Source organism: Phoca vitulina, unplaced genomic scaffold (assembly GCF_004348235.1).
Source record: "Phoca vitulina isolate PV1807 unplaced genomic scaffold, GSC_HSeal_1.0 scaffold109, whole genome shotgun sequence".
Classification (NCBI taxonomy): domain Eukaryota; kingdom Metazoa; phylum Chordata; class Mammalia; order Carnivora; family Phocidae; genus Phoca; species Phoca vitulina.
Genome location: NW_022589812.1, coordinates 751,742 through 778,990, shown reverse-complemented (window position 1 = coordinate 778,990; position 27,249 = coordinate 751,742). Strand labels below are relative to the sequence as shown.

Below are 27,249 nucleotides of genomic sequence, written 5' to 3'. Positions count from 1 at the left end.
CGGCAGGCAGAGGGAGAAGAAGGCTCCCGTGGGAGCAGGGAGCCCGATGCGGGGCTCGATCCCAGGACCCCGGATCATGACCCGAGCCGAAGGCAGACGGTCAACGACTGAGCCACCCAGGCGCCCCTTAAATTATTTTTATAACCCATACGTGTGCTGGCTATAGCCCCTCAGTGATAAAGCATTCCACCTCCGTTTGCTTATTTTTGTATAACTGTTAACTTTTCATTTAACTTTTCACTGGGGGCTGGGGGCGGGCTTGTTTTCAGCTCCAGTCATATCATGTCCACCGTTCCCAGCAGGTGAAATGAACCACAGCTGAAGGGCGGCCCCAGGAAAAGGTGAGCGGCTTTCAGATTATACAGTGCAGGCTCTCCTCTAAAAGAGGTGAACGTGAGGCAGTAACAAGACCTGGATCTTGAAGCGGCGCTAATTATCATCAGCTTTGATGTGAGCTTCAACCTCAGCATTCGCTCCTCTTGGCCGGGAGCAGGCGGCTAGCTCCGACTGAGCTAAGGGAGTTCCATCTCCAGTAAACTTTCCCTTCCTGGAAAGTCCGATTCGTTCAAAATCAAATGCTGGACGAAGCCCTGGTATAGGTTACACATTAAATAGTGGGACATACCTTTCATGGGACTTTCAATTATAAAAAAGATCAATATAGTATTAACGTTTTGGCCAGAGATTTTTCAGTATTTATCCCTTAATGGTCCTTTCCTTGATAAATAACGATCAAACTAATTTCTTTTAAGATGGAAAGTTTATTTTGCCTTTTGCCTAGAAGCAAAACTAGTGAAAATTAAAGTATAAAAATAAATACAATTTACGTTAATGGACATTCCACTCAAAAATAACAAATAATGTATATAAATAAATCCATTAAAAGCACAAAACAATGGCACTTTTATGAGAAAAGGCTGTGAACATTAAAATATGTATAAAACACGCTTTTATCTTTAAAAAAAAAACACTCCCGTTACTCAACCTTAATCTAAAGCTACTTTTAACTTTCTCCAAAACATACTATTTGTTTTAGCTAATTTGCATTAGTGCGCACAAAACTTGTAGCATCTGTCTTTCTGGAAAGACCCACAATGATATGAGTAAGCTGTATCCTGAGTTTTCAGAATTATAAAGCACAATTTATCATATTAAGATATTTTGATATACTTTGCCTACAAATAAAAAATTGGTAACTCATTTTTTACCGTCTTCTGATTTCCTGGCTCACTCATTCAATGAATGATAAATGATACATATCTCAAGAAAATCAAGTTTACACCCAGAGTAGATTATTATTGTCTGTCTACGGCTGGATGTAGCAGCTAAATTTTTAAATAGGACAGAAAGTTGGAGAAAACAATCTTTATCTCCACCTTCTTAAAAGGATATTAAGAATATATATAGTCTGCATTTTCAAAATACCAGTATCATTTAAAATTCAAGTTAGAAAGAGTAAATGTACACAGTCCCAATTGTATGTGAGAAGCACAAAGCCCTTTTTGGAAATGGCATGATAAATTAACAGTGACATTCTCTTTCATAAAATGTTCCCTTGGTAACATTTTTTGGTTTATATTTTAAATGAATACATTAGTGATGAAAACCTTAAACATCTGCCTCTTAAGTAATGCAGAATTTCAACTCGACAATATTACTATCCCATTGGAAAGTCTGAACTTACTGTTACCGTATAGCCCTTTAGTGTCTCCTAAATCAGGCAAGCTAGAAAAAACAGACTATGAAGGAACAAAACACGCAGACCACCAAGAAAACAGAAGTGCATGCAGTGTGACTCTATTTTACAGAAATGGATGCACTGATTCACTCCTAGGTGCCACCACATTCAAGAAGATTGTGCTATCTCCCTAATTTGTTACGCTCCACAGAAAGATTTTATGATTTAGGAGAAGTGTGTCCAAGAGTACTGGGGTAACCTACATTAAACCTAACATTTCTGCACAAGACAACTAGCAGTTAAGAGGAATGTATACTGTTGACCATAATGGTGGCTCCCAGCTACTTCTGTGGTAAATTCTGGATGGACTACAATCAGCAGGCAAGTGTTTTCTCCTATGAGGTTATCCCGTAAGTCCAAGAATATGAAGACTGAGAGATTAATCAGTGTTTAAATTTTACAAAACCAGAGAAAGACATTCTTCTGCAGTAATTTCCCCTCAAATAGAATAGAATCTAATTTATCAAATTTAGCAATCAGTATGCAGAGATGAATGAAATTTGTATTTCCAAACTTACTTGTAATTTATCACACCTTTTCAACATTTTACAGAAATAAACCCAAATGTCCTTGAAATTTACAAAAAACGTTCTCAGCAGACATCTGGGTACAGAAAACAAACTTAAGTTTGTACAGGTTAAGCAAAGAGATGGTCGATTACTAAATACTACTGTGTCTTCACCCAGACCTAATGTTAAGAGGATAATGAGGGTGTAGGGAAGGAATTAGCCAGACTGATCGAGTCTGCAGATATTGCTCAGCCCTTTGATGTCACTTTGCCTGTGTAAACAGTCCAGGGTTAACTAAAGAGTCCTGGGCAGGGAAAACAGTAAGCATGAAGCCCCCCATCCCGCCCCTTGTTTATCCTAACGAATGTTGTCTTCTTAAATTGTCGCAACATTTGGCCGCTTTCTTTGGATTTTTCCTGCATATACTCCTAAAAACAGAGGAAAACTAATATTATTTCTCAATGTCAATTTTTCTATAATTCCAGTTAATGCGTGTTCACTATACACCAGGCACCAAGCTAAGCGATATACATGATCACACTTAATCCTTACATAAAATAATCCCCAGGTAGAAACTGTTACTACTATTTTAAGGATAATAAAACCGAGACATGGGAGAGTAAGTCACGTGCCTAAGCAGCAGCCAGAAGCTCTGAGAACCCAGTTACACCTGATTTGTTGTTTTACTTAACAACCATTTTGCATGACTGCTTCTACTTTGCTTTAATTAGTGGCTTTTGAATGTCACTATAAACTCCTGAGTCAAGCACAAGACAACAAATGAGCAAATGTTTTAAAACATGAGATCAGAGATTGCAACTTAGTTTGTAAGAACTATAAATAACTTTAAGTGCTTTGCAGCAAACTGTAACCCCTTAGCATCCTACTTTGGTCTAAGAGTATGAAAGTCTATCATCACAACAAAAATGAGCTTTCTATAAATTGCTTTTGTAACAAAGGGTTCATTCTCCATGCAGATCAGAATAAAGCATAAGTTTGTATGAAACATAATCCAGGCCATTAAAAATCTAAGCAGGAAAGAATAATCTTTTCAACTGCCACTATGGATCTCTATGTTGAGATTCATAGTAAGAATTTTAATCAGTCATATCCCAAATTTTTCATTTATGTAAAACGATAAAATCTTTAGTCTTTTTCAATTGTCTAAGGCATTCATGTATGAGTAAATCTTTAGAAAAAATAGGAAATTTTGTACTTGTTTAGATATATAATAATTATACACATTAAGTTCGTTTGTATTTACGTTGCAATGCAATTAAACCACACTAGTTCTAGATACTGAACTTCAGTACATTACTAACTGCAATGACCTATTCATCCTTCATACTGTTGAGTATTACTTGCTCTTTTTCTTACAGATTCACGAGGGACAAACAGTGGAGATGAAATGCATGAGACAAGAACATGGGATAGTCGTCACCGTGGCAAGTGGAGAATATCACACAAAACAATACTAATTCCTCAATGAATCACCAACTGGCCAGGATTTATCATAATATATAACTCTAATATGGTAAAAAAATTGAAAAGGTATTAAAATTCCATATAACCTCACAAGCAACAGATCTGGTGTTTGGTCTGAGTTCTTCCAGTAACCTTTCAAACCAGCTGATTCTGACCACCTCTGGAATAAGCAGCATCTTCAACTATGTAATCTCCTTTAAAACAACTCCACTGACTGTCACTCACAGCAACTTTCAAAAGATGACCTTTTATATTATACTCTACATATGCAACACCATGAATTAAATTCACTATATACATGCAAAAAGTCAGCAATCATTTCAAAGTTATGATCAGTATATCTCATCCCCTCTTCAAACTTAGTGAACAAATAGCAATGACACAAAAAAATTTCTTATGTTGTTCAGTCCCTCCTAATTTGGAGGAAATCACTTAGTAATAAAAACGCTAAAATATGCCTAATTGCATATTAATGGAAAGATAAGAATTGATTAGAGATTTAATCTTCATTGCCTAGCGATTAATTTAGGTTTCTTTTAAATGTTTAGAAAGCAGTGTAGTTAAAGCAAAGCATTTTGAAAGTATTTTTAATGGATCACATCATTTTTGGTGAGCTTATCAAAGTGTCTTAACAAAGGTACCTACAAAATATTAAAACATTAGCTTAACAGCTTTGCATTCGCTTAATACTGAATTTGTCTTCTTGCCACCATAAACAATTTAAAATCCATAAAATAACAAAAACAAAACTTTCCCCCTCCCACCTGGCATATTCACATGTGATCTTGTGGCCAGAGGGAAAAATTTTTCATCGCTTTACGTGCAGATACAAATATTCCCGGTGATACACTTCCCCAAAGCCAAACAAACACGCACAGATTTAGGCATCAGATTATTATACTTTACTCATGTATAAAAAGGTTTTCTGAGTTAAGCATGTATAATTCTACAAATTTTTCAGATTAAAAAAATGTATAGTGTTTCATTACAGAAATCAAGATCGGACCCATAGGTTTACTATGATCTCCTGACTGCCACAAAATACTAACACAAATGATCACCCGCAGGAATGGCTGTGAATATGCCCAAATTACGGTGGCAAGGAAAGACAAGATAGCGTGGCCTGCATCATGGGGCAGCCCGTGCACGTCCTTCTATTGAACGGGCTTCAGGAACTCATTTGCTACACACCTGAAACAGGCGCTGTGTTAGGCACTCTGCTCTGTGAAGACTTCTGTCTATTTTGCACAACCCCCTTCACTGATGTCTTAGGGGTTCTAATTGAATATAAAAAAATTAATAAGTCACTTGCATTAAGGTCTAAATGTTCAACATTCAAAGAAAGCAACCATAGTGCATCAATGGTTCCAAGTACAAATAAGCTTGAAAAGGACTTAAGTCTCACGCATGCACACAGCAAGGAAACTACACTCTGCTTCAGCAGGGGACTAGAACCAAGGCTTACATTTTGTTGGGGAATCACTTTGGTGATGCTGAACTTACTGTATGGATGTTTACAATACTTAATGAGCAAAATGGTATGAAATGAAAAGTAAAAACATGCCAACATAAGATGATAATTAAGATATAATACACAACAGTACACCAAAGGGTTATCTTTGAACACAAAGCGTTAAAAGATCTTCGTAATGCTATGAACAAGTCACATTTGTAAAATAGTTATCCTTTATGTAAACAGCACTAAATTATGTTTCCCACTCAAAGCTAATCTTGATTTGGATGTTTTTAAATACCCAGCAGGGACATTCTTACCCTTGTCTACTAAGTAGCCTGTGAATGGGTGCATTCTGTCCTTGGTTTGGCTGAAGGACTCTGTCAACAAAGTAAGTAAAAAATTAATTCAAAAGAGAATGACCTAAATTCAGTTCCCCCTCCCATTTTCTTTTAACAGATGAAAGATGATTAACAGTGAGATGGAAGTCATCTATGCAGATCGGCCAATATAATGATACCACATAGCAAATCAAACTGATTGAAGCATATTAATATGGTACTTATATTTTGCTCACCGAGAGCCCAAATCTTAGGTTTTTATCAGGATGTCCAACATAACTGTTTAACTCTTGTGTTTTTAGGTAATTTATTTATATACTTTACAAAAACCAACTTTTCCTTTCAAACATCAAGTAACATCGCTCTTGTAAAAGTAGAAAACAGGTCAAAAATATTAAGCTAGCTTTCTAAGGTTTTTATTTATTTTTTTAAAGATTTTATTTATTTACTTATTTATTTATTTGAGATAGAGAGAGAGAGAGCGTACAGCGGGGAGGGGGAGGACAGAAGCAAGCTTCCCACTGAGCAGGGAGCCCGATGTGGGGCTCAGTCCCAAAACCCTGGGATCATGACCTGAGCCAAAGGCAGATGCTGAACTGACTGAGCCCCCCAGGTGCCCCTAAGGTTTTTAAGTAAGTATCCTAAGTAAGTCCTGGACTTCAATGAGCTGAACTTGGCACATAAGGGGCTGAAATTTCTACCTGAGATGGCATATCCTAAAGAAAGCTCCAGAAACATCTGGTCTGACCATGTAACCAGGTACATGACCCAGCGTTAATATGGATCTCAGCCCCTCTTCAATCCTCTAGTCAGCAGGGAGTATTCTACTGATCTCAAGTTAGAACTAAATCAACAGAAAGTAAGCTTGGGATTTATAAATTTTTTTTAAATAAATAGCTTCTCACAGAGATGAAGTGATTTTTCTCACCTTGTTTCAGAAGGATTTTGTTTAACCAGAAATTTCTTATTTGGCATTCCCATTTCAGCAGCTCTAACACAACATAAAAATAAGGACAAACAGTGTATTTAGAAAGGGAGAGAAAACACTTATGGATGTGATGCAGGACGACAGAAACAAATCATTTACACGTTGCTGTACTACTCAACTGTACTCAGTGCACTAGAGATTACTTTCCAGAAAGCAGCAGCTTACTAAAATAGCTACTAGGATGTTCTTGGCATTAGGTTTCCCTCCCATGAAGGCTTTCACACATTAGAAAAAGAATATATTCAAAAGATGTAAAATTAACACTGAATATAAAAATTAACTATTTTTAAGGCTGAGTGGTTATCGATGACACAAGTTGAACACTTAGTGTCACTTAGTAGTTGATACATTTACCTAAGGATGAAATCAGATTTTACCACCTGAATAATAAAACTTTATATTAAAAAAAGGGATTTCTATCAACTCAGCTGTAGAAAAGTGAACTTTTTTCTAATTTGAATACACAAATAGACCAACAGATGACTAAAATTAATTGCTTTGCTAATAAATGAATTAATGTGACATGAAACAGAAAACTTACTTCATGTACTTCTTCCTATCGAGAGACTTCTGTGTTGCAGCCGACAGGGCCACTCGTGGACTTTTCATTTTGTCCTTGAAAATACAAACCAAAAAGCTTTAGTGGTACCAGTAATACCACTAAAATAATATAGGATGATTTCAAACTGCATGGAAAAGCTTTTCTTGCTAATATTTGGAACTTTAACTTAGTCTGTCTTTAGAACTAAAGCAGTCCAACTTCTTAAATAATTACAATTATTTTTCCCAATGAAATAATATAAATTTAGCTTCCTTTTCTTTTGTCAACCACATTAAAATCACCGATTCAAACCACACACCTCCAACACTCTGACATATTTCAAATAACTCTGGTTTCAGAAAAAAAAAAGGCAAAATCCACATGGTAGTTTCAAGGAAATTCAATCAGGAGCCATGATAGTTTTTTTGTTTGTTTGTTTTTGTTTTTTCAATGATAGTTTTTCATAAGTCATCCAAACAACATTCAAAACTTCAACTCCAAAATCCAATCATAAAACAATACCCAATTCTTTTAAATCTGTCTTCAGAGTTAAGTGCTGCTGGTAATCCTGGGAACTGTCTGTGCTTAAGAACTGTAGGGAGGGTGCTGAAGTCAAAATAGAGAATGAGATTTGGTATCAATTACCCCAAACCCAGAAGAACCTCACTGTGAAATAAGAAGAAATAAACTGATCTCTGTCCCTGGTTCCTGCTAATATTTTATCTTTGACCCCAGTTCCTAACAGAGCTCCTAAAACCCTTGTAAGGTGAGATAGTGATGGCAGCAGCATCTTTTGTTCTAATATTTGGTCTTTGACCTCAGTTCCTGACACAGAGCTCGTAAATCCCCTGGAATTTTCTGGGTGATAGGAGCATCTTTTGTTCTAATGAGACAACTTTTGGGGGCTCCCAGGTACAGGCTATTCATCAGAAAAACCAAGCAGGAGTAGAAGCTTACCCCCTTGCCCCGAGACAAGAGAGGGGCTAGAGATTGAATTAATCATTGATCATGCCTACATGATAAATCCTCCATAAAAACACCTAAAGTATGGGGTCAGAGAGCTTCCAGGTTAGTGAACACATCCACGTGCCGGGAAGATGGCACATTCCAACTCCATGGGGGACAGAAGCTCCTGCCCTCGGGACCCTTCCAGTCTCTATTCTATGCGTCTCTTCATCTGGTGGTTCATCTACATCCTAATTATGTCCTTTATTACATAATAAACCAGTAAATCCCCTAACAACTGTGAACCATTCTAGAAAATTATCAAACCGAAAGGCAGGGTTGTGGGAATCCTGTTTTATAGCTGGTAGAGTCAGAAATACAAGTGACAACCTGAGACTTTGGATGGGGAGTCTTAACTGCCTCCTTACCTTGTAGTATCTGACTCTTAATTCCAAGTAGATACTATCAGAACTGAAGTGAATTGTAGGACACCCCGCTGGTGTGGGAGAAGTGGTCGGCATGGGGGAAAAACTCACACATCTGGTATCAGAAGTACCAGAAGTTTCGTGAGTGTAGAAGAAATATTTTTTTCTTTTTCACTCATTCTTTAAAAAAAACATATAACATACCATTTGCCTGAGCATTTTCTCTTTGCGAACTTCTCGATCATGATGTAGAATAGACATTCTTTCCGCTGCATCCATTACAAAGAATATGTCATGAATACCATACAGGGCAGCTCGCAGCTAGGTTCAAAAGGAGAAAATATTGTACCCATTTAAAACGATGAGGTTAGAGTTCAGTAATATTAGGTGCACTTGCACTTTTAAGTGAAAAAGGTTAGTTTTAATTAAAACCTATTTTCAGTGGCTAAATGAAGGGAGAGATAGAAATTTCCATCTCCTAAAAGCCTTCAGGATACATGCATTTACCTGAGCTAACACTCTTTCCTGAAGAGAAGCATCTTGCGCTGAAACAACTCCTCTCTTCAATGGTGCTTCTGACTGAAAACTCCTTATGAATTCCATAGTGTCCTGGAAGAAGAAATACTCCTTCAAAAACCACTTTTCTAGAAAAATTCATGATCACTGGAATTTCCTTTTGATTTTTTTCTCAGCCAATTCAAAATTACTAAGAACATAAAACTATTACTTATCCAAAGTCAAACGGCACTCACTTTGAAGAGAGACATCCACAAACTATTTTATTTACATACTTAAAAAAATCATCTGAATGAGATTAATCATATAATTGCCTACATTGCAGTGACTAAGAAATGTTTGATCTGCCTAAGTTCTGAACTAATGTGTCATCTGCAGCTAGTGACTAGCCGTCGCTGGACTGAGAAACTGAGCCAGAAGTGAAATAGGAACAACGGAGCAGCTCCTTACTTTTACAGTTTGGCGAAGTTGTTTCAGCTTATCTGTCTGCATAAGCCTACGAGTAAGAAATCCTTTTGCCACTGCAGTTATCTTGTTAAATTTTGTTTGTACTTCCGGACTGAAAACCTAGAAGAAATAAGACAGACACAATGATTCAAGAATGAGCCTTATACTCCTTAATCTATTACAATGAACTAAATTCTACACACGTATGCTCTGTGTAGGTTCATCTCCTACACAGAGAAGAGCTATTTGATGTAGGGCACAAACATCTGTCCTCATTTGTACAACCTAAGATAACGTACCTCTTTAAAAAGTACAGTTAGATAGACACGCAAATATCACTAAGTTTGCCCACCTGAGACCATTTAGGTTTGGCCCTTCCAAAAGGCCTTGTTACTGAGACTCTGGTCAAGCCACTAGTTGATGATCCCCAGAGGTAGAAGGGTGCTTCATTTGCAGAAGCAAAGCTATGCTGCAGGGCAGAGTTTGTGAAACCTGGGGAAATATATGTACAGTATTATACTTGACAGCACATAATCAGAATATGCAGAACAGCCAAATAAACACTTGTGACTCGCTAAGAATAACAACTGCCTCTGAAACTAATCCACATGCAGACTTAAAATATTTATGGACTTTAAGCTTCTGCACCAGATGGATCTTTTCAACACCAACAGCGTCTCAGGATAATTGAAGATGTGCAGATAAGCTCTTGCTGGGTCTGAAGAATTAGATGTAATTCAAGATCACTGGGGAGACAGCAAACTGTGTTTTCAGTTGAAGCGTATCACCTGCTGCAAGAATAAACAAAGACTGGGCTCTGAGTCAAATTTCCTGGTGTTTTCCTTGCTGAGGTGGCTTTTCTCATGAACACCTGCTCACCAGGCTTTGATCTGCTATCATTTCATTTTTCACTAGTTACTGGGCAGCTGGCAAATGGGATTACTTGAAGGATGGAGCTACAGTTTTAAAGTGTGCCAAGTAAAATATCTTACTATAGGATAATTTTTTCAAACAGAAGAGAATTTTAAAAATATTTACCAGAACTAGAGTTTGAAGGATGGAGCGAGTCCACCTGAGACAGCATTGTTTCCAGCAAACCAGACTCACTTATTTTTCTCCATTCTAAGTCCACTGCGTTGTTAATGCCTGATTCAGATGCTTCAGCTGCAATCACCTTCTTCTCTTTTAACATTTTCTCCTGTTCTTCTATTTCCTGCAGATTAAGTGTATTATATAACGTGCTACATCTTCTGTTAAATTATATCCCAAAATACCATCATTTTAGGCTCAGCTAAAAGTAATGGGTAATTATCAGCAAATGGTTAATTTCAAGTCTTCCTACCTCCAACAAAATCTTAAAACAAGTATCCTTGCTCTTACAATACACTCTTGCAGAATGCGTAGTTCAGCATCAATATATAAAAATCTTTGAAAAATATGGGGCGCCTGGGTGGCTCAGATGGTTGAGCATCTGCCTTCGGCTCGGGTCATGATCCCAGAGTCCTGGGATCGAGCCCCACATCAGGCTCCCTGCTCGGCGGGGAGCCTGCTTCTCCCTCTCCCTCTACCTGCTTCTTCCCCTGCTTGTACACTCTCTCTCACTCTCAAAAATAAATAAAATCTTAAAAAAAAAAAAACTTTGAAAAATATTACACGCTTTGAGTCAAGGATTCAATAAAGTATCCTTTTGATAAATTTTGCATTTATTTTTAGATAAGGAGCTAAATATTAAACCTCACATTTTTGCAATATCCATGTATCAAAATCAATCACCCCCTAAGATTAAGATATACAGGGGAAGAAATTACAAGTATCCTATATGTGACCAAAATTTATAGTATCCCCGGCGAAATTCCACTTACCAGCCCCATATCCCTACATTTTAATTCCTCACCTTCTGCAATCTTTCCTGTTCCCTTTCCTGCTCAGCTATGAGTAGTGATAACTGCTGGGCATGCTGTTCTTCTAGCCTCTTCCGCATTTCTTCAAAAGCTAACATCTTGCTTTTTAATATCTCCTCGCCTTCTGAAAAGAAACACGTCCCCTCAAATTTAGAAAATTTACTAATATCTGATACACAGTCAATTTAAATGATGCTTCTGACCAAAGAACATTCCTGGATCCAACATAACACAATCAAGGTACAGCCAGGTCCCCACTCTGAGCCACATTCTCTTCCACCATGCCCTTCATTTCAAGCTACCAAATGAAGGCCTGCTTGTCACCACCATCCCCATTCACTCAGCGGATCCCACCAGGATCTGAACCGATGGAGCCAACACTATCTATTCAGTCAAGATTCTCCTTACTTGGGGCACCTGGGTGGCTCAGTTGGTCAGGTGACTGCCTTCGGCTCGGGTCAGGATCCCAGGGTCCTGGGATTGAGCCCCACATCAGGCTCCCTGCTCTGCAGGGGGAGCCTGCTTCTCCCTCTCCTTTTGCCTGCCGCACCCCCCGATTGTGCTCTCTTTCTCTGTCACATAAATAAAATCTTAAAAAAAAAAAGATTCTCCTTACTCAAATTAACTTCAAGATGTGATTCTCGTCTGCATCTCACCTCTATTCTGACTCTGGTCCTTCTCCAGGATCTCTGGTATTGTAGCTTCTAGTTTTATTTAGTTTTGATTTTTTAAATAAATGTTCCTTTGATAGTGTAAAGCTTCTCAGCTTCAGGTTCCAAAAAACATTGGATATTAAAATTTCAGATATTTAAATTACTAACTAAAAAATTTATTCAATCATTATGACTATGCAGCTTACTGAACAGAAAGTAGTAAGACACTCTGAGATGTTGAAATACCAAGTATTACACAGATGTAGTACCTATTCATGAACCCATCACAATTTGGCTGAATTCAAAGAATCATTCTTCCCAAATATACAGTCAATGATTTTCACTGAAGATAAGCATATTATATTACCTATCTGCTATGGTATTCCCGTTTGTTGCTAAATACATTTTATTCAGCTACAACAATTTGCATTTGTTCATGTGCAATTTTTCATAGGCAAAGGGGAGCTGGAGGAGCAGGAGTAGACTTACAACTTTCAGCAAAAAAGGACAAAGCTCCTCAGCTCAACCACTCAACCAACAGCGAGAGTCCATTCAGCTCTATCTTAAGAATTTCATAAATGAGCGCTGTCCAGGAGCTCCTCTGAGAGCAAGCTGGCTGCCTCCGTGACTGGCCTCACCTCACTCGCGCTGGCCGTGCTCCTATTAAAGCTCTGCCAGGACTGCCCCCTGGTTAGCTTTGTGGACCTCTGGTATTCACAGAGACGGCCTCCAGCAACGCTGCCCTGTCCGTCCGGATTATCCATACCGGCTCCCCAGAGAGCCACTGATGTTTTTATTACAGTTCTTATTAAGTTACACAGATTTTCAACGGTCTGTCCCAACCCTATTTTTCCTATCAACTCTGTTATTTTTAGCGTGCAATTTTACAGAATGTGAAATTTTTTTTCAGGAAGATATAGATCACATTAGAGCTGAAATGTTTATGTCCAAGAACTTCATTGACTTGACTCATTTCTTCCATATTAGTAATGAAGAATTATGAACCCCAACAATAAAGGAGTTAGAAGAAGAAAGACATGTTTTAACAAGTTGCTGTTAATAGAACACTAGATATGAAAGAAATTTGAAATAATTTTTATCCAATAAAGATGTCATTCTTAAAACACTACTTACAGAGCCTTATTTCTCTAATAATTTGATGTTAAAGGGTTCACTGAAGGACCAACTACATGAATATCTCATTACAAATGGAACAACAGGCTGATGAAGATACTAGAAACCACTGTCCATCCAAAAGGAAGATAACATATTAATACACTAGATTAAAACTATGAGCGATGTTTCCTGCAAGAACTTTTTTTTTTCCTGCAAGAACTTTTTCTTCCAGTCATTAACAATATTCTCTGTGACACAAAGTGAATTGTGAAAGATTCATATTTTAAATAAGAGAAGGCTTTAAGAAAGCCTATCAAATGGCAATAAACTATAGCTAATTTTAGGTTATCCGATAAGAGAAATGAAATGAAAAACCCTGATGAACAGATGAAGACAATTATTATTGTTTTTCAAAATGTCAATTAAAAGTATTCAATAAAGCTGCCATCTACTTGGCAGGCATCAAACACTTCAGTTTCCTTACCTTTGGAACTACTGTCTAACATGTTATTCTTGTTGATGTAGACAGATCCCTTGGGGTATCTTTTTTCTGGCAAATGCTGCCTTTCCTGTTCAGCTATTCCAGTTGCTAAGACAAAAGGGCAGTTTTCTTTCTGCAAACTATCAATATCTAAATCAAGTCTCCGTTTAACTTTCTCAAAACTGTTATCCAAAAATGGTTCATTTCCACAGGACACTGTAGGGGTGTCCATCTGCTGTCTGGTATTCTGGTTTTGCATCAGTAAAGGAGATGGGTTTTTTACATCGTAAGACTTATTCAGTTCCATTTGTAAATTGCAGGCATTTTTCTCTAACACATTGGCTGACTTGAGTGCGCTCACAGTTCCGAAGTTTTGACTCACTACACACTGAGTGGTGGCATACGGCTCATGCGATCTTGGCATTGCAGTACACATACCGTCCATTTTGGGTGGTCCTCTCCCATCAGATGTTAACTGACCTTCCACGACAGCAAGTCCATGAATGACCTTGTTTTCTAACTGATTTCCTGAAGACTGGCATACCTGATTTGATTTACCTAAAACCGCTTCCTGTATGGCTTCAGATGTATTTTTGCTGACATAAACCTTGCTTGGACAAACTCCTGCTAAATCAACTGGTAACTTTGGCACAGTTTCAGGTACATTTGTTTTTTCATCAGTATCTTGGACAACTAAGTCTACCGCCTGCTCTTTTCCTTTAGGACTTAACTCACAGGCATTTATTGGGTTATTTATAAGTATATGACATGCTGATGATGGCCTAGAATGCCTTCGATGCATTTTAGGACTCAGGCTTGGCTCTGGACTAGGTAATTTGGCATATGAACCAGTAAGACTTTTGATAACGTTACTTTCGGTAACAAAAGTGGGAATGACTTTAAAATCAGAATCAGGGTCTAAAACAGTGCGATGGCCAGTTCGTACAGGTATGTCCACTTTAGAAAAGCTACCTAAAACGGACGCATTCATGCTGCTTGCTTGAGTGGAAGCACCTTGGAGAAGAACATTTGATTTATTAAGGCTTGGTTTGTCAGGAATCACTGAAGCACAGTGTCTGCTAGTCAACTGCGCCTTCTCCTTTCCATAGTCAGTCACTTTAACAGCCTCGTTTTCTTTATCTGAATGACTCTCATGAACACGCCTCTTTGCACTACTTCTCAGGCTGCGTCTATATTGTTCTCTTTCTATATATTCCTTTGACTTTTTCATCAGGTTCTGAAGACTCATTATGTAGGGATCCGGAGTAACTTCCTCCAAAAGTGTCGGGTCCTGTTCTTCACTGGTTGGGAAGTGACCATCGGAGAGAAGACTCTCCTGAGGGGTTGCTGAGGGGGTCTTTGCAGAAGCTTCATTTTCCACAGGGGTAACAATATCTGAACTATCACAGTGCTTCAGAGAATTAAATTCTGAGTCCTTAGCTAAATCTATCCCATTAGATTTAAATTGGTCCTCATGATTCAATGGCAAAATTCCAGTTATCTTTTCAAACTTTCCTAAAGTAGAGTGTTCAGTAGGGCTTGGCAAGATATTTGGAAATGTAGCAGGGACATTCAAGTTTCTGACTTCTGAATCACAGTAAACTGTTTCAGTCTCCCATGGATCAAAATCACTGGCATTAGGTGCTTTTCTAACCTGGAAAAGAAAATTTAAAAATTAATATTTCCTCACTGCAAAGAAAAGCCTTTGATTTCATTATTTTCTAAAATAAAATTGAAATAGAAAATTCAAATATTCTAATATATGAAAACACAAACAAAAACTAAGATTTTCTAGTTTTTGTTTTCTGTTGGCTCTGTGTATCCTGTATCACATGTAGCTCAAATTACTATTAAACATATCTACTGATTAAAAATTTTTTAAATAAAATAAAATAATTTAAAAAAAATTAAAACATCTATTGGTCATCCTGGCCTATTTATTAAAAGAGTATAAGAGGGCGCCTGGGTGGCTCAGTTGGTTAAGCAACTGCCTTCGGCTCAGGTCATGATCCTGGAGTCCCGGGATCGAGTCCCGCATCGGGCTCCCTGCTCGGCAGGGAGTCTGCTTCTCCCTCTGACCCTCCTCCCTCTCATGCTTTCTGTCTCTCATTCTCTCTCTCTCAAATAAATAAATAAAATCTTTAAAAAAAAATAAAAATAAAAATAAAAGAGTATAAGAAAAAAAGGAAATTATCTAATCTGATACAAATATGTACATATGTGAACAGGTATACACACACATATATATTCACATATCCATGCACAATTTAATCTTGGAATAGATGGATTTTTTTTTTTTGGAATAGATGGATTTTAACTCTCTTCTATATTATATATATTATTAAAGTCACCAACTGGTTCTCCTACGAAAGCTAAGGATACCAATGTATGAGATAAATAGCAAGTTATTAAATTTCTTACATGAATGATTCCTTCTTTAACGACGGCTAACTTGCCTAGGGTATTAAGCAAAAATAATTCAGTAACAAGACTCCTGCCTCCCATAAGCTTACACCAGATTTCAATTAAAATCCTTCTATATGATGAGGCAAATTTGTATTAAATGATAGTTCAGCCATGTAGCTTAAGTTACTTAGAAATAAAAAAACTTTCTGGGGCGCCTGGGTGGCTCAGTCGTTGAGTGTCTGCCTTCGGCTCGGGTCATGATCCCGGGGTCCTGGGATCAAGCCCTGCACCAAGCCCTGCATTGGGCTCCTGCTCAGCGGGAGGCCTGCTTCTCCCTCTCCCATTTCCCCTGCTTGTGTTCCCTCTCTCATTGTCTCTCTGTCAAATAAATAAAATCTTTAAAAAAAAAAGAAGAGAACTTTCAACTTAAAATCTAATTCATCAAAGCAAATTTCAATTTGATTAAGTGACAGTCATTTTAAATAGCAACCCGTTTAGAACAAGCAAAATAAGTAAAAAATTTATAAAATGAGAACAAATAACACACAAGAGAGCCAACAGAAAAAATAAAATTGCATTTTTCTATCTAAATAATTTGACTTTGCAAAAGAATAAAAAGTGATGTAGGATGGTTTTTAAAGATTATACAAGCATATATTACACTGACAGAAATTATCATATTATCATATCAATACAGATGCCAGAATCCTGAATATTAAAAGATTTTTAGGTTGTTATGTATGTGTTTTTTTTTCCTAGACCATATGGCACTCCTGTTTTACCTTACAAATCCCAAGACATATAATGGTTTCCAGGTACTACGCAATAAACACCACAACAAAGTATACTTAGTCACAACCTCAAGACAAAATAAAACAAAAGGGAAACATATTCACCAAATCCATGAACATGTTCATAGCCTTAAGTAAAATAAATTGTCTCCTTAAAATATCTCACATTTCACACTTATATATATAGCAGCTACAGCTATGTTTTTTGTACACTACTAAAATGAGCCTTTGGTTAGAGAATTTATTTATTTTTTATTTATTTATTTTTTTTACGATTTTATTTATTTGACAGAGAGAGAGACAGCAAGAGAGGGAACACAAGCAGGGGTAGCGGGAGAGGGAGCAGCAGGCTCCCGCCAAGCAGGGAGCCTGATGCAGGGCTCTATCCCAGGACCCAGGGATCATGACCTGAGCCGAAGGCAGATGCTTAACAACTGAGCCACCCAGGCGCCCCTGGTTAGAGAATTTAAATAACAACAACAACAAAAATGTATCATAGAATGATAGGTTTTACAGGTAAAAGAGACTGAAGACATCTATTTGTACAATATAAAATTTCTCTATCTGCATAATTAATTCATTACCCTCTAGTTTAACACTGTACATGCTCTATTAAATGTTGGAAGTTTTAAGACTCAACAATCTCATTAGTAGTATATTTGATATAATCCCTCACTGGACCAACAGTGATATGCCATTTTTGTTTCAATAACAGGAAACATCTAGTAAATAAAAAAAACCCTACACTTATTGTGCTACATATTATATATATATATATATATTTTTTTTTTTTTTTAAATCTACTACACACAGAAAAATGAAGGTAGCAGTTAGTGGGAAACAGCCTAAGGTTCATTGTACATGTGTCATCTAGTATAATATTATATATAATATATATAATAATATATAAGGTTCATTGTACATGTGTCATCTAGCTTTCAATCAGAATGATTAAACTAACAAGCAATATGTTATGTATGTTATATATGTGTTTTTTTTTCCTAGACCATATGGTTAGTTTAGGTCTAAGATGCATCTAGACAATTCTACTTACATAATCTAAATTGCATTTGCGTACTTAAGAGAATTTTACCAAAAAAAAATTGGGGGCAGTTATTTACTTTAGCAGAGAATGAGAATAAGGTCATTGACTCAATAGTCTGATTAGTTCAGAGGTAAACTACAATGGTCAATTCTCTCATTCTGTCACTGAGAATTCCATGTTTTTAGAGTCATAAGACACAGACAATAAGCAATTATATTCAGGGAAGGGCTCCATTGTCTAAGTACCCTCTGATTCAAGTACTGGGAACATTACTAACAAGCAACTGAATGTTCTTTGGAGTAACTGAAATGGAATATCACAAACCATGAAGATTCTCAAACATAACAGTAAAATATATTGGTAACTAGTAAGTGCAAACATATTTCTGAGAAATTATCATTAATGCGTACCTCATGATTTCTTAATCATAATTTTAAAAAGCATACATTACACACCTGAACATTTTCAAGAATTTCCTGGACACGAGTCAATAAAGCTTTCTTCCTATTAACATGCTTTCTCGTTTCTACATCAAGTGCTTTCTGCTTTTCTTGTTGCATTTCCTTTCTTTTCTCAATGTTAAGCTGCAAAACATCAGAAATATGTAATTATTTCTCATAAATATAAAAACATCTTAAAGTCAGGAAGCTTTGAATCAGAATGATTAAAACATGCAAAAGGTAAAACTACAGGGAAAGAAATCTGAACAGTGGGTGGGGGTAATGAGTGGGATGGGGCACGGGAGATCTTTCTGTGGGTATCCGTAATATCCGTATGGGTATGAGTTATACAAGTGTATGCCATATATCAGAACTCATGGACCTTTAGAACTTAAGAGCTGTGCATTCTACTGCTGTAAATTATTCTCAACTGAATAAAAAAGTTAAAAAGAAAAAACCTGTTCAATTATCAAATGCTCTAAAATGAGAGGTAAAATAAGTCCTTTTGGCCACTGCTGAGCTTTTCATTTGGCAGTATCTTACTCCACAAGGTCAGATTCTTCAATTTCTAATCTTCTAATCAGTGTACGTTTTACCTCATTGCTATTTCAAGAAACTGTCTAAAGGATTAATGATAAAAGAAAGAGATAATGTTTTATTTGCCTACAAAATCAGAACACTGATTTCATTGTACTTTCTATTAAAAATATAACTTGGTCCCAGTTCATTGTACTTTCTATTAAAAATATAACTTACCTAAAAAATTGAAGTTTCTAAGCATTACATCTTTTTAGTGAATTTAAATCTTAATTATTAAGTTCTAAGAGGCTTAGTCACTGCATTAAGGAGTCAAGACTTATTTTAGACTAATGTAAAGGCAAAACATATCATAAAAAATTATTCCAAAATTACACTACTCATCTATCACATACAACATAAAATCATGGATTAAGGTCCATAAGCATCAGATTTTGCGTATAAATCAGTAACTGATGGAGTCATAGACCCTAAACAACAAGGCTCAGATATTTTGGTCCATATTAAACTAACAAGCAATATGTTATCAAGTAGCTGATAAAAATGTTTTAAAAAATTGTTTTTAAAGATTTTATTTATTTATTTGTCAGAGAGAGAGCAAGAGCACAAGCAGGGGGAGCGGCAGGCAGAGGGAGAGGGAGAAGCAGGCTCCCCGCTGAGCAGGGAGCTTGACGTGGGGCTTGATCCCAGGACCCTGGGATCATGACCTGAGCCGCAGGCAGACGCTTAACCAACAGAGCCACCCAGGTGGCCCTGTTTTAAAATTTTTATTTGCATGGTACCAAAGAATCATTCCACAATTTACTTGCTAATCAAAAAGGGGAAAATGTATACTTTGAAGAGTTATGTGGCAGTCACCACTTGTAAAAGCGAGTGTTCCAACTAAATATCACGAATAGAGGGACAAACAGATTACATAACTTCTAACTTAACTTCATATGGAGCACAGGACATCAGCTCCAAAGAATTCCTGTTGGAAATGTTTAACCTGACTCTGATCAAACTTGTACTTTTTTTCTAATCAAACTTTTAGACTTAATTTCCAGTTTATATGAATTACAGGGACTAGAGGACAAGTAAAATATCACCACCGAGAAAGAATTAGACAAATCCAAAATAAGGCATTTTCTATAAAATAACTGGTCTGGTTTCCTTAAAAATTCACTATCAGGGCGCCCGTAGCTCAGTCGTTAGGCATCTGCCTTCGGCTCTGGTCATGATCCCTCTCCCTTCTCCCTCTCCCACTCCCCCTGCTTGTGTTCCCTCTCTCGCCGTGTCTCTCTCTGTCAAATACATAAATAAAATCTTTAAAAAAAAAAAAAGAAAAATATAAATTCACTATCATTACAAAAAAAAAAAAATTGGGGGACGCCTAGCTGGCTGAGTCAGTCTCAGGGTTGTAAGTTCAAGCCCCATGTTGGGTGTAGAGATTACTTAAAAATAAAATCTTTTAAAAAAAATTTTTTGAGAGGTAGAAGAGCTGTTCTAGACCAAAACAGATTTTAAAAACATAACAAGCTAATGCTATTTGTGAACCTGACTGGATCCAGATTAGAAAAAAAAATAGTTATAATACACATTTTGAGCACAAATGCAGAAATCTAAATATGAACCAAATATTAGATGTTATTAAAATTATTACCAATTTTCTTAAAGTGTGATAATGGGTTTTATGTAGGAGGATATCCTTATTTTTAGAATATGTATATCAAAATATTTAAGGGAGAAGTATTATGTATCCACAATTTTCAAATGGCTCAGCAATAAAACAAAAACAGTATGTATGTATGTATACACACACACACACACATATATATAAAATTATAAACACGATAAAGCAAAGACGACAAAAATGTTCAAAATTGTTGAATCTAGATGGTACATATATGGGTGGCCAAGGTACTACCCTATTTTTCTGTATGTTTGAAAATTTCATTACAAAAAGTTGGCAGAAAATATTGATCTTTAAACTCCTGTTATACATTTTTTTACTGTTCCTTTCAATTATATTAATTTTCTGATTTGAAATAAAGTCACATTTTAAAAACATCAATCAGTATGAAAGAATTTATAATGAAAAGAGTGTCTTCCGGGCGCCTGGGTGGCTCAGTCAGTTAAGCGGCTGCCTTCGGCTCAGGTCAGGATCCCAGAGTCCTGGGATCGAGCCCCACGTCGGGCTCCTTCCTCAGCGGGGAGCCTGCCTCTTCCTCTCCCTCTGCCTGCCACTCCCCCTACTTGTGCTCTCCCTCTCTCTATCTCTATCAAATAAATAAATAAAATCTTTAAAAAAAAAAAAAAAAAGAGTGTCTTCCTTCTCATCCTGTACTCCTTTATCCTTCCTCAGAGAAAGAAATATTCTTATATAAAAATCCAAATAGTTAACATATATATATATGAGTACCTCCTATGATCCAAGTAGTGTTCTAAGCATTTTACATGTATTAGATCATTTAATCCTCAAAACAACCCTGTGAAGTAGGGGCACCTGGGTGGCTCAGTCGTTAAGCGTCTGCCTTCTGCTCAGGTCATGATCCCAGGGTTCTGGGATCAAGCCCCGCATCGGGCTCCCCGCTCAGCGGAAAGCCTGCTTCTCCCTCTCCCACTACCCCTATGTTCCTTCTCTCACGTTGTCTCTGTCAAGTAAATAAATAAAACCTTAAAAAAAAAACAACAACCCTGTGAAGTAGATACTATTTTTATCCTCATTTAATAAATAAATGAACCTGTAAGTTCGCACAGCAGGTAAGTAGCAGAGTAATGATTTATTTTTTAAAAATTTTATTTATTTATTTGAGAGAGAGAGAGAGAGCGAGAGAAAGCATGAGCAAGGGCAGGGAGAGGGAGAAGCAGGCTCCCCGCTGAGCACGGAACCCGACGCAGGACTCTATCCCAGGACCCTAAGATCGGGACCTGAGCCAAAGGCAGACCCTTAATCGACGAAGCCACCCAGGTGCCCCAAAAGTAATGATTTAAACCAAAACCAGAAGGCTCCAGAATCAGGCTTTTAACCACTATTCTACCCTGCTCCTGACAGCATGATGTGTGCAGTGATTTACAATAGACTGTGCAGAACCTTCCATGCCTGCACATTTAGGTGTATTGTACTCGTTTTAATGGCATGAATGAGATCCTATAAAATGGACCACGGTCTGTTAAATTAGTTTACCATTGATGGACATTTAAGTTGTTTGTTAATCTTTTGCTATTTTAAACAATGCTACTGCATAACCTGTATGTACTTCCTCTGGCACACAGATGAGTATAAGTCTAAGATATTCCCAAAAATGGAATTGCTAAGTTAAAGTTATATATACTTTAAAATTCTGATAAACACTACCAAAATAGTCTCCAAAAAATAAAGTCAAGTGCTCCTCTCAGCAAAAATGCAGTACAAGCTCCTTTTCCTCACAACCTAAGGAACACTAGGTCTTATTGGATCTTTGCCAATCAAGTAGATTAAAAAAATGCTAGCTCATTCGTATTTCGTTAATTATGAATAAGAGGCATTTTTTCAATATTTATAAGCCTTCTTTTGTTTTTCTGTAAACTACTTTAGTGATTCACTATAGAAAAAAAGATTATTTAAAAATCAAAGAATGTTTGGGGTGCCTGGGTGGCTCAGTTGTTAAGCGTCTGCCTTCGGCTCAGGTCATGATCCCAGGGTCCTGGGAAAGAGCCCCGCATCGGGCTCCCTGCTCGGCAGGAAGCCTGCTTCTCCCTCTCCCACTCCCCCTGCTTGTGTTCCCTCTCTCACTGTGTCTTTCTCTGACAAATAAATAAAATCTTTAAAAAAAAATTTAAAAATAAATAAATAAATAAAAATCAAAGAATGTTTACCAGCGGAGAAAGCACAGCCACTCCATGGAAGCGAATAAGTGAGATGCTTTCAGACTGGACAGGTAGAAAGCTCTCTGTGGATAGTGATGCCTCTTGGATTCTGGCAAGACTATTCTCACAGAACTTCTCATACTCCTCCATCTTCCCACAGTTACACTATAAGAGAGAAAAATGTCATTTTTAATATGGTGAAAAAAACAGATCTTAATTATTTGGCAAATTTTATTGAGCACTGAAATATTTCTAGAATTCACAATTCCTAAAATTGGCTTTCCCAGAATTTTTTTTTTTTACTGATAAAGAGCTAATTCTTTTTTTTTTTTTTTAAGGTTTTATTTATTTATTTGACAGAGAGAGACACAGCGAGAGAGGGAATACAAGCAGTGGGAGTGGGAGAGGGAGAAGCTGGCCTCCCGCAGAGCGGGGAGCCTGATGCGGGGCTCGATCCCAGGACCTGGAATCATGACCTGAGCCAAAGGCAGACGCTTAACGATTGAGCCACCCAGGCGCCCCTGATGAACAGCTAATTCTTAAGTATAGGTAAGCACCTCAAGATCCTACTCAGTTAAGCCTTGCTTCATATAGTAAATATGTCTAAACATATGTATATAAACCAATCTTTAAATATGACTTGTTTAAAAAAAGTACTAAGAACTCACCGGTGAAAAATTCTTAAAGGAAAAAAAGTTCTATACCACTTTACTAACTTTAGATTATAAAATAGAATATTGTATTTTCCTTAGCAGGACTTACCTACACAAGAAAAACTAAATCATACAAAAGTGGAAATGCTTTTTTAGCCAAAAAAAAAAGATAAAAAGGCTATTTACATAAAAGAGGATATTTACTTTTAAAAATTATTTTGTTATCATGGAGTTCAAAGTCTATTATTTTCATATCTCAAAAATATACTTTAACTCCCTGGTCACAAACCAAATCAGCCAGAGGTGGAAACAGAATATCTATTGGCTCTCATAATTCTATTTCATTGTCAAAAATTGGAACCACCACCAAACTACTTCAAACAATCAGCCCAGTAATTTCACAATTTCTGGAAAATTGTGATGGTGGCTATAAAAATTCAAGGTAATCAGGAAGGATTAGCCAGCATGTTCATTCATTTAGCTAGTGTTAAATATTTGATTGCCTGTTTCCATAGCATTATGTCTGGCTTTGTTTCCTTTAAACAAGCAAGGGAAAGTAAAAAGAGAGACATCATCAGACTCATCAACAGCAAGGTTATGAACTGTGAAAACAGAAAAACTAATACAATAATGTTCCCTTAAGTGTTCATTTTCAAACAATTAATTAACAAAGAAGGGGGGGCAGAAAAATTCAACTAATGATGGGGGATATGCAGAGATGAAATAAGATGGAGTAGGATACTGTCTTAAGCTTCAAGGCACTTAAAAATTCAGTACATTAAAGGGTCAGGGACAAATTACAGCACAACTAGAAATGAAGAAAAAGCTTCTTATGATTTGATTACGAAAAAAATAAGATATATTGCTAATTTTGACCAATTGGTAGTCTTCTTATCAACAACACTTCTTCCTACCATCCCATCAATTCTAATTATTTCTATATTTGATTTATGCAAAGTGTGAGTTTAATTTCAAAGAAATGGATCTCTAGAGTGTAAATGAGATTGTTTTGCAAATCTATATTCATAAAACAAGCAAAAGTAAAAAAACAAACAAAACACAACACCTTCCTACATGACAATCATAGGAAGGCCTCATTTTTGAGTCTGGATTTCAACCCCCGTTATGCTGTCTTAACAACCAAAATATGCAGAAGCTAAAATGTATGAGAAATTCAAATGATCCCATTTCTACTAAAATACTCAAAAATACTTTTTAACACAACCCCTGCACCCAGCATTACAGGAACGTAAATAGATTACTCATACAATGAAAGAAATATACTTTCTATGGATACCCAAGCAAAGCATGAAATTCTATTTTAAAGGTCTGGGAAATGTAAGGAATAAATAAAATATTCTTATGGCAAGTTTTATTTTTTTTCCAACAACATCATATAGATATGCTTCATTGCTTTGGAAAGTTAAATTCACATCTCTTCAAAAGACCTGTATGTCATGCATATTACAGATGTACAGTAACAGATTATTATCACAGCATAACTATGGCATATAATAGTGCATTAAATATCCATATACAAGTGCTAATATGGTTGATTACGGAAATTACCAAATGATCCTAGAGCATGACTGAATTTTTCCTATCCTTCAGTCTCAACTTGGATGTCCCCCTCCTCAGGCCATCCCTGATGATCCCATCTACATTAACCCTACATCAGTCACTATCACATCACATTGCCCCACTGTTTCCCAATTTTCACAGCACTTACCACTATCTGAAATTATCTTGTTTATTTCCTTGGGTTTTGTCTGTCTTCCTCCACCAAAACGTAAGCTCCATAAGCACAGGTACCTTTGCAGTCTTGCTCACCACTGAATCCCCATTACACAGAACAGCGTCAGCACACAGAAGGCACTTGATAAAAGTATTGAATAAATCAATTAGGGTAATCAGCTCAAACAATAAACCAGGAGGAAAAAAGAGAGCGGACTATATAGCAAAGAAGCTAGCAAGGAAGAATGGAATTTAGAGAATGGTAGTTTCATGGATGACCCTATTCTCTGAAGAAACTGGTACCTCTAAACTGCAAAGGCAATCATTTAAAAAACGAGCATAATTGGGCACCTGTGTGGCTCAGGTGGTTAAGCACTGGACTCTTGATTTTGGCTCAGGTCATGATCTCAGGGTGGTTGTGAGATCCAGCACCTCCCCAGGCTCTGCACTGGGTGTGGAGCCTGCTTGGGGCTCTCTCTCTCCCTCTCCACTGCCCTTCCCCCTTTCTCTGTCTCTGTCACTCTCTCTCCCTCTCTAAAAAAAAAAAAAGAGCATCATATCCTATATGACTAAGCAGGAGGGCACTTCGTTTCTCACACCACAATTATCTGTCAGCAGAGTTTTTTTTGAATGGAGCCTTGACTACAATGCCACTCCAACCACAAATCTACTGACCCATATTTTACCATCAGGCATTACTGGATTACTGGTCCACTTGAATTAATAATTTGTCAGCTGTATCAAGTTCAGGCATGCCTTGTCTTCTCCATTTATACCATGACCCTTCACCAAATGAGCCTCTGCAAACCCCATAGATTCATCCTTCTGCTACCTACTCCTCACCAGTGTCCTACCAGAAATATCACTAAAGGGAATGGTAAAAGTAATATATAACAGATCTTGCCTTGATTTCAAATCCTAGCTGGTTGTTTATCCCTAAGTGCTCCCAAAGACATAATCTTTTTGTATACTCCATAAAGGGAAGGTTCCTTATCCAGGCACATACTAGCTGTGTGTTCTTGGCAATTTATTTACCATCTCTATGCCTCAATTTCCTCATACGTAATGCATGGATAATCAGAGTATCTGTCTCAAGAACTCAATGAACTAATACATGTATGGCAATTAGCATAATGCAGGACATGCAGAAAGCATCAATAAATGGGGACTGCCTTTATTATTAAGAGGATGATGATTATGATTTTTATCACGAGATTATGAATTCCTGGAGGGCAGTGACAGTGCTTGGTTCCTGGTAGGATTCAAATGTAATTTTAAAACATGGAAAGGGGGACATCCTCCTCATTTCGTTGTTTCCAGACCCCTCCTCATCAATCTCTAGGCGCCTTCCACTTGCCTAAATTGGGGGTAGGGAACTGGGATTACAACCAGATAGAAGCAGAATGGGAATCACCTCGCAGCATCAGGGGCAATCAAGAGAACTTGCTTTATTAGCCTCAAGCTTATTCCCCTGAGTCTCAAAGGCGGAACAAACAGCATTCCTAGCTGGAGCCTTTGGTTGTGGTAACCGGCTTTCAGAATGGCCAGGGCACACCCTGAGGATAACTCACTCGCCAGCATCTTGGGAGAAGAAAAACGGTCCAGTTTTATCAACAGGAGGTGATTCCCCGGCTCTGTCCCGAGGTTATTTGCCAGGGACCCTCTGCCTTAACCCCGGCGCCCCACGCCCACCTCCCCCAGCTCCTCTGCTAAGGCTCCATCCCGAGGGCCCACCAGGCAGCGCCAGCATCCGAGCATCACCTCCGCGCCGAGTGTCGCTGGTCCCCGGGCACCTGTCTCCTCACACCCGGCGCCTTTCTCTGGGCTCGAAGACCGGGAGCCCAGCCTCTGCGTTCGGGTTCCGTACAGAGCTCACCCTCAGCATTCAGGGAGCCAATTTCGCCTCCCCCGGTGGCCTCGCAGCGGGGACCCACTGAGGATCTGTCTAGCCCCCGCCTTATGCACACACCTGATCTCCCACGGCCTGGTCACGCTTTTTTCCCCTCGCCCCGGGCCTAGTCAGGAAGCAAACAGCTCAATTTATACTGACAGAGCGCAGCTCGGCCCGGCGCCTCCTTCTCCTTCTCCTCCCCGCCATATTACGGGTCTCTGGCGGCAACGCGGGATCCTGGCAACGGCCGCCGCCGCCGCCACAGCCCGGACTCCACCTCTTCGGGCGGCACTTCCGGTGGTTGCTTCCGGGGCCGTTGGAACGGTTGGGCCTCCAAAAAACTACAATCCCCGAGGTGCATTGCGCACCCGGGTAAGCGCCCTGG

At 37.9% G+C, this 27,249-nt stretch overlaps 1 protein-coding gene across 6 annotated transcripts; it reads right to left on the bottom strand.

Annotated features, from left to right (window-relative positions):
- Window positions 1–746: 746 nt before the first annotated feature.
- LOC116628017 (centriolar coiled-coil protein of 110 kDa-like) lies at window positions 747–27,113 on the bottom strand. Of its 6 annotated transcripts, none has more exons than XM_032398052.1 (16): window positions 26,943–27,113; window positions 24,969–25,114; window positions 22,596–22,751; window positions 18,237–18,365; window positions 13,543–15,193; window positions 11,283–11,413; window positions 10,427–10,601; window positions 9,741–9,880; window positions 9,392–9,508; window positions 8,933–9,034; window positions 8,630–8,746; window positions 7,056–7,129; window positions 6,455–6,517; window positions 5,506–5,565; window positions 4,924–5,009; window positions 747–2,675 (listed from the first exon to the last, which is right to left on the bottom strand). In XM_032398052.1, the coding sequence occupies exons 3-16, from the start codon at window positions 22,734–22,736 to the stop codon at window positions 2,623–2,625; spliced, it is 3,039 nt and encodes a 1,012-aa protein (XP_032253943.1). In that variant the 5' UTR covers window positions 22,737–22,751; window positions 24,969–25,114; window positions 26,943–27,113; the 3' UTR covers window positions 747–2,622. The 6 variants fall into 6 exon arrangements, with proteins under 6 accessions (XP_032253943.1, XP_032253947.1, XP_032253944.1 ...); XM_032398056.1 differs by having other exon boundaries at window positions 11,283–11,410; XM_032398053.1 differs by lacking the exon at window positions 26,943–27,113 and adding an exon at window positions 26,735–26,933.
- Window positions 27,114–27,249: the final 136 nt, after the last annotated feature.